The sequence below is a fragment of the Heliangelus exortis genome, chromosome 2 (assembly GCF_036169615.1).
Source record: "Heliangelus exortis chromosome 2, bHelExo1.hap1, whole genome shotgun sequence".
In the NCBI taxonomy this organism is placed as follows: Eukaryota; Metazoa; Chordata; class Aves; order Apodiformes; family Trochilidae; genus Heliangelus; species Heliangelus exortis.
The window spans coordinates 86,929,889-86,944,664 of record NC_092423.1 but is presented as its reverse complement, the minus strand read 5'-3'; the positions used below and the strand labels follow the sequence as shown (position 1 = coordinate 86,944,664).

General features: G+C 36.0%; 1 protein-coding gene across 3 annotated transcripts in view; it reads left to right on the top strand.

The window, feature by feature from the left end:
• LPCAT1 (lysophosphatidylcholine acyltransferase 1) overlaps positions 1 to 14,776 on the top strand; it is a 62,611-nt gene that overhangs the window by 14,753 nt on the left and 33,082 nt on the right. For all 3 annotated transcript variants that reach the window (XR_011724433.1, XM_071736878.1, XM_071736879.1), the window contains 5 exons: positions 3,994 to 4,106; positions 5,381 to 5,441; positions 7,897 to 7,955; positions 11,195 to 11,229; positions 13,880 to 13,934. Coding sequence is in view for 2 of the 3 variants with exons in the window: in XM_071736878.1 (XP_071592979.1) it covers positions 3,994 to 4,106; positions 5,381 to 5,441; positions 7,897 to 7,955; positions 11,195 to 11,229; positions 13,880 to 13,934 (323 nt within the window). In the remaining variant the exon portion in view is untranslated. The remainder of the gene's footprint in view (positions 1 to 3,993; positions 4,107 to 5,380; positions 5,442 to 7,896; positions 7,956 to 11,194; positions 11,230 to 13,879; positions 13,935 to 14,776) is intronic.

Here is a 14,776-nt window from a genome sequence, read left to right as displayed (position 1 = left end):
TAAAATAAGGCAACTGACAAAAACTAAGATAAGCCCAGATAACACTTTTCAAACTTTAACCCTCATGTTTTAATACGCCCTAAATACAGAACACGCAAGAAGGCAATTATTAGAAACTATTAGAAAAATAATCTGTATTTTTTCCATTGTAGGAAAAATAAGAGAAATAAGTGCTGCTGATATGCCACTGCAAGTCTTACCTCTGTGTTAAATACAAACACAGCCATTTGTACTGACTCTGCAGGCTGCCATCTCAGAGTGTCAGAGGAATTAATGTGATGGGATTTTGTGGTGTTTGTCAGGGGGAGGCCAAGTGAAAGCCTCAGTTCAGGATCCTCTACTTCTGCAGCAGATCTGTCACTCTGATGCTCTTCTAAAGTGGTGATAATGTAGCTGCCCACTCAAAGGTGCGAATGGATACATCTTAGAGGAACAGTGTTTAGTGCTACATGGTCATTCTGTTGCTTTTTGTGTTCTCTCATGCCCTGTTTTTTTACAGCTTCTACTATATTGTTGCAGCTGTCGAGCATAATTTAAATGGTTTGTTATAATAGTTTCTTCTGTGTTAAATAGCACTTGGTGTCTTGACTTGAAACAAGGTTGCCTTCCCCTCATTTGCCTGGAAATGGAGAGGTGAAACACCGCTTTAGGTTTTTTCCCCACCTGCTATCCTGAGAAATTAATTGACAACAATTGGATATGTTCAGCTCATCAGAAAGAAACTTTTTTTTTGCTTATGCAGCAGCTGATGCTTTAAATGGTTGCAAGGGAATTATGGTTCTGAAATCAGTTGAAGCTGCCAACCTGTAATTAAAGCAATACTGAATTTTTAAATTAATTTTTAAACTTAAAAAACTCTGTCTTGCGCTAGAGCAACTTTCTGTAGGTTAGCAAATCTGTGGCATAGGGGCTTCCCTTCAAGGCAGAAGTTTTAATGAACTACTGGCAGTGCTGTTTAAATTGGAGGCACCTGCTGAAGAAGGTGGTGTAGAGCATGTGTCACCTGTCCTCAGGATTTATAACCAGCTGAAATTATAAATGAGAATGACAGCATCAAGTAGGAGTGATGCTGCTAAAGAAAAAGCTGCCATAATGACACAGGCAAGGTCAGTTTTGTGATTTGAGGTGTCGTTTGCCATCAGTGTTTATAATTTAGGAGTGCTTTTAATGAAGTTAGAGGAGATGAGCGAGTACATCTTCTTTGTCTTTGAATATTTCAGTTGTGGTCTTCACTACCTGGTTACAATTGGTCTTGGACAATTAAATTGGTGAGCAGAGAAGGTTAAGACTGTGTTCTGTTTATTAAGCATAGTGCACAGTTCTGCTCATTTCGTTAGACATTTGGCCCTGTTCCTGACTGTTTCTTGCACAGGTCGACTTGGTACACGTCTGAATTTTGCCATTCTTGACTATTTACTGAATATGGAAAATGTGAGAGTAAAGGTCTGTGTAGCCTGTGCTCTGTTCTCAAAAGTGATTATGAAAAGAGTAGGAGAGAGTAGTACAGAGCTAGCCTTCCCTTGGCTGGTACTTTCAGCTTCTTACTGATGACTTAGAGTTTCAATTTCACTGAAGTTGTTGGACTGAGCCACTAAAGGCCTGGTAGTTGTTGTCTTACAGGATCTTCAGTTGCTGCTTAATGTTAAACCAGGAATTTTGTCAGCTTTGTAGGACTGTCCTCTCTGTAAGGCTAAGATTTGACGTGATGCATTGAAATAGTGATGGTTTGACACATTTGAAAGAAACCTGATTGCTAAAAAGATTTTAAGTTCTGCAAATTGCTTGAAAATAGTGTCTGAACCATGAGAAAATAAATTAACTTATTTTGCAGCCTGTTTTAGCTCATGTAATTCAACAGGCAGGACAAATCCTCAGGAAATCAAGCTTTCAGTTGTCTCTGTTCTTTTTCAGCATACCATAATAATTTTATTTGCACCTGGTTGTATAGCTGTTCATGTTGTCCATTTCTAAGATGACTTGCAGTCTGTTATTTTTGGGCTTGATAACAGTACAGTAACTTGCTTTTGGGAAGGTTGTCACAGTAAATCTCCCAGGTTAACGTTGCTTGCCCGTCCAGTTTTCAGGTATTAATGTTGTGTTAATAGTTAGAGACTCAAAATTGGTAAATTGTCTAAAGTCAGATTTTACTTAGGGCAGTACTACAGAAACATCAATCTGCCAGTTTAATTTCATGTGCTGGCTTGCAGCATAGCCTTAGATAAGAGCTTTGGAGCTCTGGAATTATCTTGGCCTGAAGTAACCTGAATTCCTTCATTTGGGCCTAATGTAAAAGAATCAGATGAAAGCTGATATTGGAATCTTTTTTGCTTTATTTTACTTAATAAAGTTGTTTCTGCTATGAAATTGTAATTAGCAACAGTAGGGGAGATTGAGGACTAGCATCATTAAACATAGCAGAGTTATGAAACCAAGTATAGTTTACTTTTATTTTTTCATGATGTTTTTTTGGTTTTGGGTTTTTTTGTTTGTTTTTTTTTGGGGGGGGGTTGTTTTGTTATTTTTTTATTTGTTTTGGTTTTTTGCTAGTTTGTTCTGGGTTTTGTGAATAGTTGTTTTGTTGTTTCTATGGGTTTTTGGGAGTTTGGGGTTTTGTTTTGTTTTGTTGGGTATTTTACCTTTCCACAGCAGTATCCCAGCTGTGCCCTTATGATCTTTGCTCCCCTGGCAAGCATTGTTCTGTTGCTATTGCCTAAGAACAGGCATTTAGGAAAAAGTACAAGAGTGTGGTAACTTCTCTCTTATGCTGTCTCCTAAACTTCAGCAGCTGGTGCAATAAAAGGCTGACTGAATATTTAGGAACTCGCTGTAAGGTGTGATAGATTGGTTTCAAACAAACATAGAAGAATTTTGGTGAGTTGCTGTCTCAATTGCCAGTGTGGTAGCATCAGAACCAGCAGCTTTTGTTTAGTAAAGCACTGTAATTCCTTGCGCTGTTTTTTTTGTCCACACTTTAAGTACTGGCTGATCCATTAATGCAGCAAGTCTGTCCTTGACAAAAGAAGATTATACAACTTGTGTCCAAGAACTCATCTTGCAGTGGTTGTAAATACGAAAACTGTATTTTATGTTTATATTTTATGCAAATAGAATAGCTGATGGTTTAGTGAATCTTGAACCTTTGAATGAGATTACAAGATGCAAAAATAATGAAAAGTATTTGAAGACAACCTGCTTATATAAAAGTATGCAGTCGTATATTAGAAGATGCTTCTCTTGCAGTGTTTTTTGTCAGTGCAGAAGAGTTGTATATGCTACTTATTATTTTGTATGTGGGCCTAATTGCCTTTGTGACATACATGAATGGAAAGGGTATTGTGGACTGATTTCTGATTCTTGCTAATGCTTATTTTGCCTGGTTATGTATAAGAGGTTTCCCACTGAGCCAGGAAGAGGATGCCTGAGACCTAATCCATCTAGTATGAGGAACAGGCAAACAGGTGACAACTCAGAAAATATTCAGATAACAATCTGTGCATGGAATATCTGAGGGTGTACCTTTAGTGAAGATAAGCTGCTGTAGAAGACAAAAGTTCAAAAGACAGTGGCAGGATGTCTTTTGGAAGCACTTGCATAGGGGGATTCCTGTTCCTTTGCTGGGTTGAGGGTGGCCATAGATTTTGTGACTTTATTTGGTAGGAGGAAATGGCATCTAGTAAGCCACAGCTGCTTTGTTGTAGGTGACTATGCATAATGTATAAAATCATGTTTTAAATTATCTGTGATGTATGTATATTGGTCTATAAAGTGCCAAAATTGTGCGAGTATTTTCCTCCCAGGAATTAATGAAACTGTTTCAATAAAACTGCGATAATTCATCTGAGCATGGAGTTTGAAGTGTAATATTCTAAGGTATTTATGTACATGTACCAGATTTTTTTGTCCTGAAGACTGCTGTGGGCAGGGTGAGAATCCTTTTCAAACAAAGGGGAAATAAAGGCTGGTTTGTTTGTTTCTGTTTTCCCTCCCCTTCAGCCCTAATCAAATACATCCGGCCGGTATTTGTGTCCCGATCGGACCAGGACTCCCGCAGGAAAACTGTTGAGGAGATCAAGAGGCGTGCTCAGTCTGATGGTAAATGGCCACAGGTACTGTATGCTACTGTTGTGTGACAGATGGTATTTGGTATTTCCAAGCTTTGGAGATGCAGTTTACTGTTTTCCTTGTGAGATGGGTTAGCTGGTTTGCGGGGGATGGGATTTCCCCCAGCTCTTTCTGGAAGATATAATGTAACGTTCTTATCTGTACAAAACACTGGCTTTTCAGTGCAGTGTTTTTCAAGGAAAAACTGTGTTAAGTGCATGGGAAGATAGCTCTGTTAAGTAATACTCAATGGACAGACTGCAGCCCTCTAAGAAGAAAATAATCAGGTGCTGAGCAGAATACTTGGGGAGTATTGTGTGTTCTTACCCTCCTCAAGATTTTGGCATAGTGTTGTTGTCGTTGATGTGTTACTGGCCAAGACAGCCCAGGAAATTCAGATGTTCCAGTAACCAGTACACTTTGGGTAGACCACGTGATTAAAACATTGCTAAAATAAGTGATTTAGTCTGCATATGACATCTGGCTTTTTAAAATGTGTCTGGGAAGAGTAATTGGAAGGAAGGGATGACTACCTAAGGTCTCAGTTTTCTGGAAGCAGGTGGTTATTTTGATAATTTGAAGCATTCTTGTGATTTTTTTTTTTTTTTTTTTTTTTTTTTTTTTTTTTTTTGAGATTGTTATGGTATGTCTTTCATGACTTTACTACTACTGCAGTGGTATCGTCATCCTACTGGACTGTAGAAACATAAACAGTTATAAATTATGTGACGGAAAGGTGACATGGCTTTCACATCATGACTTTCATCAGTAGATTTCAAAGCACTTTAAAAAGTAAATATTCTTTCTTACAGATGAAGAAACCGTGTTGCATAGCTGGAGTGATTTCCAGAATATGTAGCAAGCAAGTACTAGAGTGGGCAGTAAAACTAGCACAAACAGAAAATAAGTCTTCCTTTTCTTAGCCTGTAAACAGGTAGCTTGAGAGCAGGAATTTTGTTTTGTGTGAAACAGAATGATATGTTTTCCAGCACCAAAGCATTTTATGAAAATTCTCCTGTACTCCTTAGTGTCTCTGGTCACTGTCAATATTCCAATCAAATAGAATTATGATTGGATATCAGAAAAATTCACATAAATATTCACCATAAATATTTTTTTTTTTAACTCCAACAGAACTGTTTTTCCCTGGAAATTCTCTTTTACTGTAATCAGTTAATGTTAGCTTTGAAAAGATGTGTTTATAAATAAATCCACATTGAAATAGTTCTTAAAAGTCAACTTTTTTTTTTTTTTTTTTTTTTTTTTTTTTTACTTCAAGATAATGATATTCCCAGAGGGCACTTGCACAAACCGATCCTGTCTAATTACATTCAAGCCAGGTAGGTATAATACTCATTTCTCTGTTCTCTACAGAATGTTCTTGTACCTTTGTTTTCTGAAATACCACTTGCATTGTAATTTGCTTGCTGTTGAAGAAGCTGTGTTAAAAGTCATGCAGTAGGCTTGACACTGGAATTAAGATTTTCTGATGGTACAGAGGATTATGGTTTCAGTGTTGAACAAAACATTTTAGACAGCTCAGATTTTCATTTCTTAGCTTATGAGATGTGTATGAATTGTAACACTAATGTTTCATACTGAGGTGTTTTTTGCAGTTATTTTTTTTTCCTCATCTCCACTCCGTTTCCTGTTTTGGATTTGTCAAGTAGCATGCAGATACACTATAAAGCTTACAGTATCAGCATGTAGCTATTTCAGGCTACTGCAGCATTTCTTGATGTGTTGTGCGTGGTTGATTCCTTTCCAGCTCCTCTGAGTTGCATTCTGGTGAAGATGGCACAAGAATCTTTCCAGTATTATCTCTGTTACAGAGGCTTTTTATTATTTTTTTTCCCCCATATTATTTTATATAAGATCCATAATCTAAGCTCTTTTCATTTAGTATCACTCTTTTAGCTTTTTGATATTAGCAGAAGGTGTCACGAGCATTTATTGTAACCTGCAGTTACAACAGAGAGAAATGCCTGTAGTGCAGTTGAATCCCCAATGTTTAAGGCAAATTTGCCTTTATGATATGAGTAGTGAGGTGCTTAATGAGGCAGTTGTTGTGAAGGTGGTTTGTGTCTCTTCCTAGATTTTAGCCTTGTTCATTGTGTTCTGGGCTTACTGTGCATCTTAATGCACAGTAGATTTTGGGTTGCTTACAACTTAATGTCACTATTAGAATATCATGCAATGAGTCTTCATTGTGATTCTTGCACTTATTGCACTTATTCCTTTGGCTGAAGGAATCTCAGTATTGTCCCCTAAACATTCACAAAAGCTTCTCTTCTTTCCCTCTCATCTCTTACCTTCTCAGGTGAATGAGTGGTGATTAGAAAAACATCCCCTTTTTTCACCCCTTATTATCTCTCTCTCTCTCTCTCTCCACATGATTTTTGGCCATGCTTTGAAAACCAATCAGCCTGAATCCTTCATTAAAGGCCTGGTTTCCTGCCCTCCTTCTGTGCCATAGACATTCCAGGCACCATATACTTTCTGCCTAAAATCCCCACATTGTTTTTCTCTCCTCTGGTCTAGTATGTGCTGCTCTCTGCCTCTTGACTGTCTCACTTTTCCTACTGGAACATGCTTCTGTATCCATCCAGCTTCCTAGAAATCCTTTGCCTCAAAATTCCTCACTTATATCAAATGACCTTAGGTTCCTGTTCAAGTAACTGCTTTTGGGATGCCCTTTCCCATTCTACTCACGTGGCCTACAGACCTTACTCTTTACCTACGTTTTTTTTGAGTTTGCATTTGTGCAAGCTACTCATACAGGGCAAGCTGATCTAGTTTTTTAAATGCTGGTGGTGTCATCTGCTACTCAGTTTTTTGTTATCTTTGAATTCTTTCAAAAGATGCTCAGTTGTCCTTGGAAACTGAATAGGAAGTACCATGGGGCCAATACCCAAATCTCAGCAGGATCCACTTCAGACAACCTTAATTTAAACATGTTTATACTTCATTAATACTTACATTTTACATCTGGGCTATTACTCTGTGAGGAAATGCAATAATAAGAACAGAGTATACTTTCATTATTCAGTTCTTAATTTGAATTTAATTATTAGGGAAAACTTAATAAATTGCTGTAAATGACATAGCTTGCATGCAGCTGTTTTTATTGTTTTCATGTGAGAGATGATTAGAGAAATCTTGCAGAAGACAGTAATGATGCTTACCCAATCTTTGTTCTAGAAGCCAAGAAAGTTGTTAGCAAATAATAAAGATCCTGTGGCTCTTATTTATCAGAACTGTAATTTTCATATGAAAAAGTGATACTTCTGTACAATAATTGTAGTTCAGTGCTTCTTATTCTGTTATTTCAGAGATGATAAATTTCCTGTAAATTAATGTGGCCCAGCTAAAAATAGAAAGCTACTTTTGCATAAGAAAGCTAAAGTTCTCCACCAAAAAGTACTGTTCATCACATGGAATATATTGGCTTAAGTATATTGCACATGCTTGTATTTTTTCAATTGCTTATCAAGTTGAATTTGGTACTGGACTTTTAATTGAGTATGTGACAATTTATATAAGTGGTAAAGGACAATTTAGAGAATGTAAACAGCCATTCTCAAATATTTACACACTGAAATGGTTGGTGTACATTGTCATTCTCCAGTGCTTGCTTTTTAGATTACTTTTCAAGCTACTTTTGAATCTTATTTTTTCACTATTAATTCCTGTGCATATCAGCCCATTATTTGTATGATTTTTTTTCTTTGAGGCAATAAACATCTCCTTTACCAAAATGCAACATAAAGTAATTGTGTCATACGTACCTTCTAGGAGCATTTATTCCTGGAGTTCCTGTACAGCCAGTGGTTTTACGTTATCCCAACAAACTGGTAAGTTCAGCTTGCAGTGTATTTGGCAACACAGGACATTTTCCTCTGAACATTGTCACTTCTCTAATCTTCTAGGTTAGATAATTAGGTTTACAAATTTGGAAAGAACCCATAAGTGCTTATGGGTTAAGTATGTGTTCCTTAAGCCTTTAGCAATACAAATAATCTTTGCTGAGACAGTTTAAATGCTTCTGCTTCAATTAGGTTGCTCCTGAGCTGCTCTGAAAGTTACTCAGGTTGTTACAAGGAGTACTGTACAAACGACAACACAAATGTCCATTTCCATCTTGGATCTGTGTTCCCATGTGCTCCCTTTCCAGTGTGTGCTGGAGAGTTTTCTTATATCATTTATTGCTGGAAGATGCTCCTGCACCTCCTGCCTGTGGTGTTGTTAGTACTAATCACAAATAATAGAAATGATAGAATAGTGTATTGAGGACCTCAGCACCTTTATAAGGTGTCTTGTTGTCCGTGTTTTACATTCACTATGCACCTGGGTAAGGAATGCTTAGACACTAGCTATTTTCAAGTAGTCCTTCAAAATAAATCAAACTCTGGTGAAATCCAAATTGGAGTGTTTGTTTGTAATGTTTAATCAGCCAGTCTTTATGAATGCTTGTAAAGATACAGACAAACAAATTAAGACAAAGCTCGCTTCATCTGCTTCAAGACTAATCCTACAGGAAAGCAGAGACAAGGCTTTTTTTTTTTTTTTTTGTTACTATTATTCAGTTTACCTAATGTAAACACTTTTCTGTCCTACTGCAGCCAGTTTCCTGTCTGTCTGCATTCCTTGGTTAATTAGGAGATGCTTCCTAGTGAAGTTTGCTAGCTTTTATACTATTTGTTTTTGAAGGGTTGTTTTCAGATCCAATCTGTTCCCTTATGAAACAGAAGTTATTTAAGGGAGGGTGGGAAGAGTGTCAGGAGTAAAATGAAGACTTGGTGGCCTCTTTGCTGATGCATGTCACAGCAGATGATCTGTCACCTGTCTTTGACTTGCCTGTTAACAACCCCTTGGAAGGAAGAATTTAATTTCCTCTTGGTACCCAAGTGCCTATGTTTTACAAGTGTTTCCATCCATTGTTCTTTCTGCCAATTTACAGGTTGGTGTGAAACACATGCATGATTAAAAAAGAAAATAACCTAAGCAGTGTTAATATACATAGTAATATATATAGACCACTGTTTGTTCTTGGCTGAGACAGGGTGTGATGGCAGTCAACTATCTTAGAGTAACAAGCAAAAAATTATCTTTGCAGATGCCATGACAAGTAAAGCAATCTGTTATGCTCACATAGTATTATGTGCATTGTAGCAATTTACTTGGGACTTTTCATTACATAATTGGGGTTTTTTGTGGAAGGAAGATTGTTTTCTAAAAATGTTTTTATACTTTTACTCCATTTCCAGTTTATATTGCATATATGCACATGCCTTATGTCATACTTAATGTACCTTGTTACTTTTCGTTAATATTAAACTTATTGACAGCAATATAAAGCTATCCAACATAATTTGCAAATATCTTCAAAAATCCATTCTCATACTGAAATTGCTTTATTGTCTGTAGTACATAAAATGGGAAGTTTGTAAACTAATGCTAAATGTTCCTAATACTGTTAAATGAAATTGAGCTTTATTACATTGAAGTAGATCAGTATAAATTTTAATTATTTTTTCCATAATTTTTTACATTACTGCAAAATGTTGTAAAATAAACTGTAAATATTTATGTAGATATCTGTCAGAGTTGGCCGGAATCTGTGTATAGAACTTTACAGCAATACAAGTGGTAAGAAAATTTAAAACACTTAGTTTTCAGTGCCTGAGTCCTTTGCCTCCTAAGATCTACTTCCACTAAGCATTAATTGAGGTGGGGGATAGCTACTATTACAATTTGATTTTTAGAATAGGTTGTGGGCTGTAGAAGAGTTGCAGCAAAGTTGGATAGAGGAGAGGGATAGGGAGGCATATGTTTAATTGCTTTTATTATGGTTGTTTTCCTTCATCAGTTTTTATTTATGTAAATAATGTATGATGTGGTACATTAAGTTTAGGTTTATTTTGGTTAGGATGCTGTTAAGCACATGAAAACAACAGAGTAGGGAGAGAACATTGTTGTGGGTTTTTTTAGTATATACTGAGAGCATTTCTAGCAAACTTTAATTGTCTCTGCTTTCCTGTTTGACCTCCTGTTTGACTGCTGCATATTATAATTTTAGTTTTAGAAAGGAATTTCTTGTTCCTTGCCTAGTCAGTGAATTCCAGCTATGAACTGTGTGCAGTCACCCCCCTGTTTTTAGCTTCAGCCACCTCCTCTCATCCAGCTTCAGACTCTGAGTGCTGCAGGATGGATGAGCACAGTCCTGGACTGGAGTGAACCTGAGCTGTCTGGGGAGGCTTTTCCATACCAGAGTCAGCTGGGGTGAATGTAATAGGCATTGTGTACTCTTGGATGTTTTTCCTCTTACTCTAGTCTAGAACTGGGAAAAATACTGTTCTGCATTGGACTGAAACATGCGGCATAAATGATGATGTAAATTCAGTTATTTTCTAGAAAATAGCTCTAGTTCTGGTTGTCATGAAAAACTCTTTCTCTGGTCAGGGTTGCCCTCTACATACTTTCCTTCTTCGAGTTTGTGGTTGCTTGAAGATGATGCCTGTGGTCCTGTATCAATGTTTCTTTAAGAGCAGTATGTTAGTGTGTTGCTTCTCATGCTGCATGAGCAGAAAGAAATTGTAAGGCTTAACATGGAGTTTAGACCTGAAATTCAAATTTAGCTTCTGTTTATCTACTTTGCCTATTGAATGCTTGACAGCTATTACCTGTATTCTGATTAAAATAAATGTCTCTAATGTCTCAGTCCATCAGTTCTACAGCAATCCTTCTTGTGATTTATTTTTACACTCATTTCTTTCATGTATTTTCCTTAGCTTGAATTTCCTTTCAGAGTGCTGGTAACTATGAAACGCTACATACCTGCTTAAATGTCACAGAGCAATATGAAATGTATTTTTATTTCCAAGTGTCTTCCACAGATTACTGCTTGGTAATCTGGGCTAGTGGGTATTTTCTAGCTACATAAAAAATAGACTTATTCCTGTTTGGGCTAAGAACTTGTGCAAAGAGGGCATTGAAGTTTTCATTGAAACCCTGTAAGCAGTTACAGTACCTATGAAGTAACAAAAGCTTAAAGTACAATAATTAATTGCAGCTGTCATGCTTCTTTTCTTAGGATACAATCACCTGGACGTGGCAAGGGCCAGGAGCGTAAGTGGTTTATGCCTTATTGCCTTTATTATAGTTGCTTTCCTTCATTAGGTTTTATTTATGTTAATAAAACCTATAGTCTACAGACTTGCAGGTCTGTGTAATCAAATAATAACTGCTGATTATGGGGTTATTCTTTGGAATTAATTTGTCTTTTATCTATTATTCCTTAATTATGCTAATATTCAGCTAGAGGAATCCAGGTATAAACAGTGTACTACTTCAAATGACTTTTGGTGGTTTGCAGAATGGAATTATGGGTTTTATTAGAAAATTTGGATTTTTAGACAAATAGCTGAAATAAAATAACTAGCCTCTGCTATGTGTATTTTATTTCCTGCAAATCTATTTAGGGTTGCTGTATAAGAATTTGTATGGCTAATGTTTGAAATTGATTTAGTTCCACAGAAACAGTGAAACCACTCATGGAATTTGGCGATAATGTTTCCATTATCTTGCCTGAATATACCTTTTTTTTTTTTTTTTTTTTTTAAGGAAAATATTATTCTAGAGGTTCCCTAGCAAATCCATGTTATGTGAAATATTAAATGAAGCAGTTCTTAGTTGAGAAAAAAAATTTTTTTTTTAATTTTTAGCATGATTTTCATGTTGGGGTTGGAGTAGAAGTTCTAAAATGTTTAGATGAACATCAAAACAAGACATTTTGGATTTTGTGGTTAATAGTTTACCTTTAGCCTCCCCCTTGGTAACTGTTGTTTTGAATGTTTCACCTGAGATTGTATATTTGAATAGTAACAAGAAAGCCATTTGGATTAACCAAGATTCAAGTAATTCAGAATTTTGTCAATTCATGTTGTCGATTATTTTTTCAATTGTACTGGGAACCAGGTCTAATTAAGCACATATCTAGATTTGGAGACTTGAGGAAATCATCGCTTGCATTTAAAGGTTCAATTTTCAACTAAATCTTGTTGAAGTAGATGAATCCATGATCATGTGCTTAAGTAGGCACTGCAGCATTTACTGCATGCAAAGGTCTCTCCTCCCTTGTCAAGTCCTACTTCTTCCCTGGCCTTCTTATTGCAGTTTGTGTAGCCAATTATCTCAGCCAGAGGGAAGAAGGCTGATAAGTGGCTTGCAGCTTAGTGTCCTGTCTGAGGAGCAGAGAATACACAGAAGAGGGAAGGCACTTGTAGGTGTGTTGCCTCAGATCACTTCAATGTGTACAAAACCATTATTTGGGAGTGCTGACTTCTGCTAATAAAGTTGATTTAAATTACAGCTGAATCAGAATCTGAGGCAGCATACGATCTTACGCAAATTCCAAGGGTCAGTTTAAATTACAGCTTTACTTAATTAGGATTAATTCTCCTGAGTGACCTAAAATGTATTTTTCATGTCTTAGCAGAAAATACTGGAGAGGTTGATACAGGCTTCAGTTCAGCAAATGTCTCTCTTCTTCTGTCATAGTGTTGGCTAAAACTTACTTCTGAATACAGCAATATTTCCAGATTATTCTGTTTTCAGAATTGGTGTAGCCTATAAAAGAGTGTCATGGTTTAACTTGGACAGACAGATTGAAAACTTGTCACATGGAAACTAAGACTTTCTACTTAAGCAAAGTAATGTTTTTATTGTTTTGACAGTATTCAGAACAGACCAACTGACTACCTTGAAAAAATATACTGACTATATCATACAAGTTAAATTTTCTCTCTATCAGACTTGGGTTAGATACAGAATCTCTTTTTTAAATTGATAGCTGTAATTTAAGGTTTAATCTTTGATAATTACAAGGAGTCAGTAGAGAGAGAGGTTTACTTGTAACTTACTGGGATTTTTTTGGTGCTCTAGGGCAAAGACCTAGAGACTAGACTTTCATATTTCTTGTTAGTGACATAAACTTCAAATGAGAAGTTCCACTGTTATTCTTGCCCCTTTTCTTTGCTTTAGCATGTTTGAAGTTCACTATAAAAGGAGGATAGAAAACGTTACAGTCCTGAACGAGTGATTAGCAGCATGGGTAGAGTGTTGTTTCTAGGAACTACATTTTATCTACCTAAGAGGATTTTGACCAGCCCTCTCCTCCCAGTGACAGGCAGCTCTAACTACCTAGATAGTATATGAAATGTGCCTACTAATGCTGCTCCCTAATTTAGATTCACTAAATCCTCTCCTGGATTTGAATCTTACTGCTTTTTGAGGTCAAGTTGATTCCAGCTATCTTGTGTCTTAGGCTACTAAAGCACATGTACTGCATTTAATTAACAGACCTCCTAACTATAATGAACTTTGATTACAACCAAGGTAATGATAAAATCTTAGTGGTTATAATTAATCTTGCCAATTCTGTGCTGAACACAGCATTTTCCTGAAACAGACTTCCTCTTTCTTTACACATTATAAATATGGCATATCTTACTGCATGCTTTAGTACCTGTATATCATATTGTAGTTTGTCTTCTTCCTGCGTTTGGATGTCTTTTCAGATGTAACTGTCAGTGTAAATTGCTTCTGTTCCACCTTACATAATGTAATCTGAAATACTCTTAAGATCTTTTCTGGTTTTTTTTTAATCTGAATATGATCATACCTACAAGTAAGAATGTTAGCTGAAGATTTTTGAACATAATGTATTTCTGTAATTTTTTTCCTCCATATCTTTTTTTTTTTTTCTTTTTCCTTTTAGGTTGGAAATTCTGTGGCTTACTTTATGTCAGTTTCACAATTCCGTGGAAATTGAGGTCAGTAAAAAAACCCCAGTGTATTCTGAGCAGCTTCAGAATACATAATACTGTACTTCTGCAGTAAAAGTCTGTATTTAAACTTTCTATGTATGTCTGTAAAAACAAGTTTAAAAAATGCTTATTTTTAAGGCAAATGGCTTCTGTATCTGAAAATGTAGCCTAAAGAATAACAAAATATGGTTTTTGACTTGTCTGAAGAATTTACTTTCTTTATAATTTAAACAGAGTAGATAGATTTGACTCTATTTAAAGAGTCTTTGCGAGCACATTTTTTGGTTTTTTTAATGGCTTTTTAACCCAAGTGTGTAAATGCTGCTGTACAAACTAAAGACAGTCTTCTGTAGAAGAATCATTGTAGGTGGTTTCTTATAGGCCAGATAGTTTATTTCGTGTGTCTGGCTAATTTTTTTTAATTAGGCTGCACTTTTCAAAATGTGAAATCTGAAAATATAGAGAAGGTCTGTGTATATTTTTAACTTTGCTGTGAGGAAAACAGTATGTGATCCTAAAGCTGAAGACTGTCGTAGAGAAAATGTGAAAACAATTAAAACATTTCCTTTTAAATTGCTGTCTTATACATTTTACAGAGAGCAATTACAATTTTTGTGGAGAAGTACAGTATTTTAAAGGTGTTATGTAGGATATTCTGCCGTTCTTTTGTTCACATTTTTTAATAATGAAACAGCTTTTGCCTCAGGCTGATGGAACTGATGGCAGAGGAAATTAGCAGGAAAAACTAATACATGTTTACATACGTATATGTGTTAATATTGTAATGTATAAAAATGCTGATCACAGTATTTACCATTGCTGTGCTCTGTGTTTAGTTGTTTATGCTA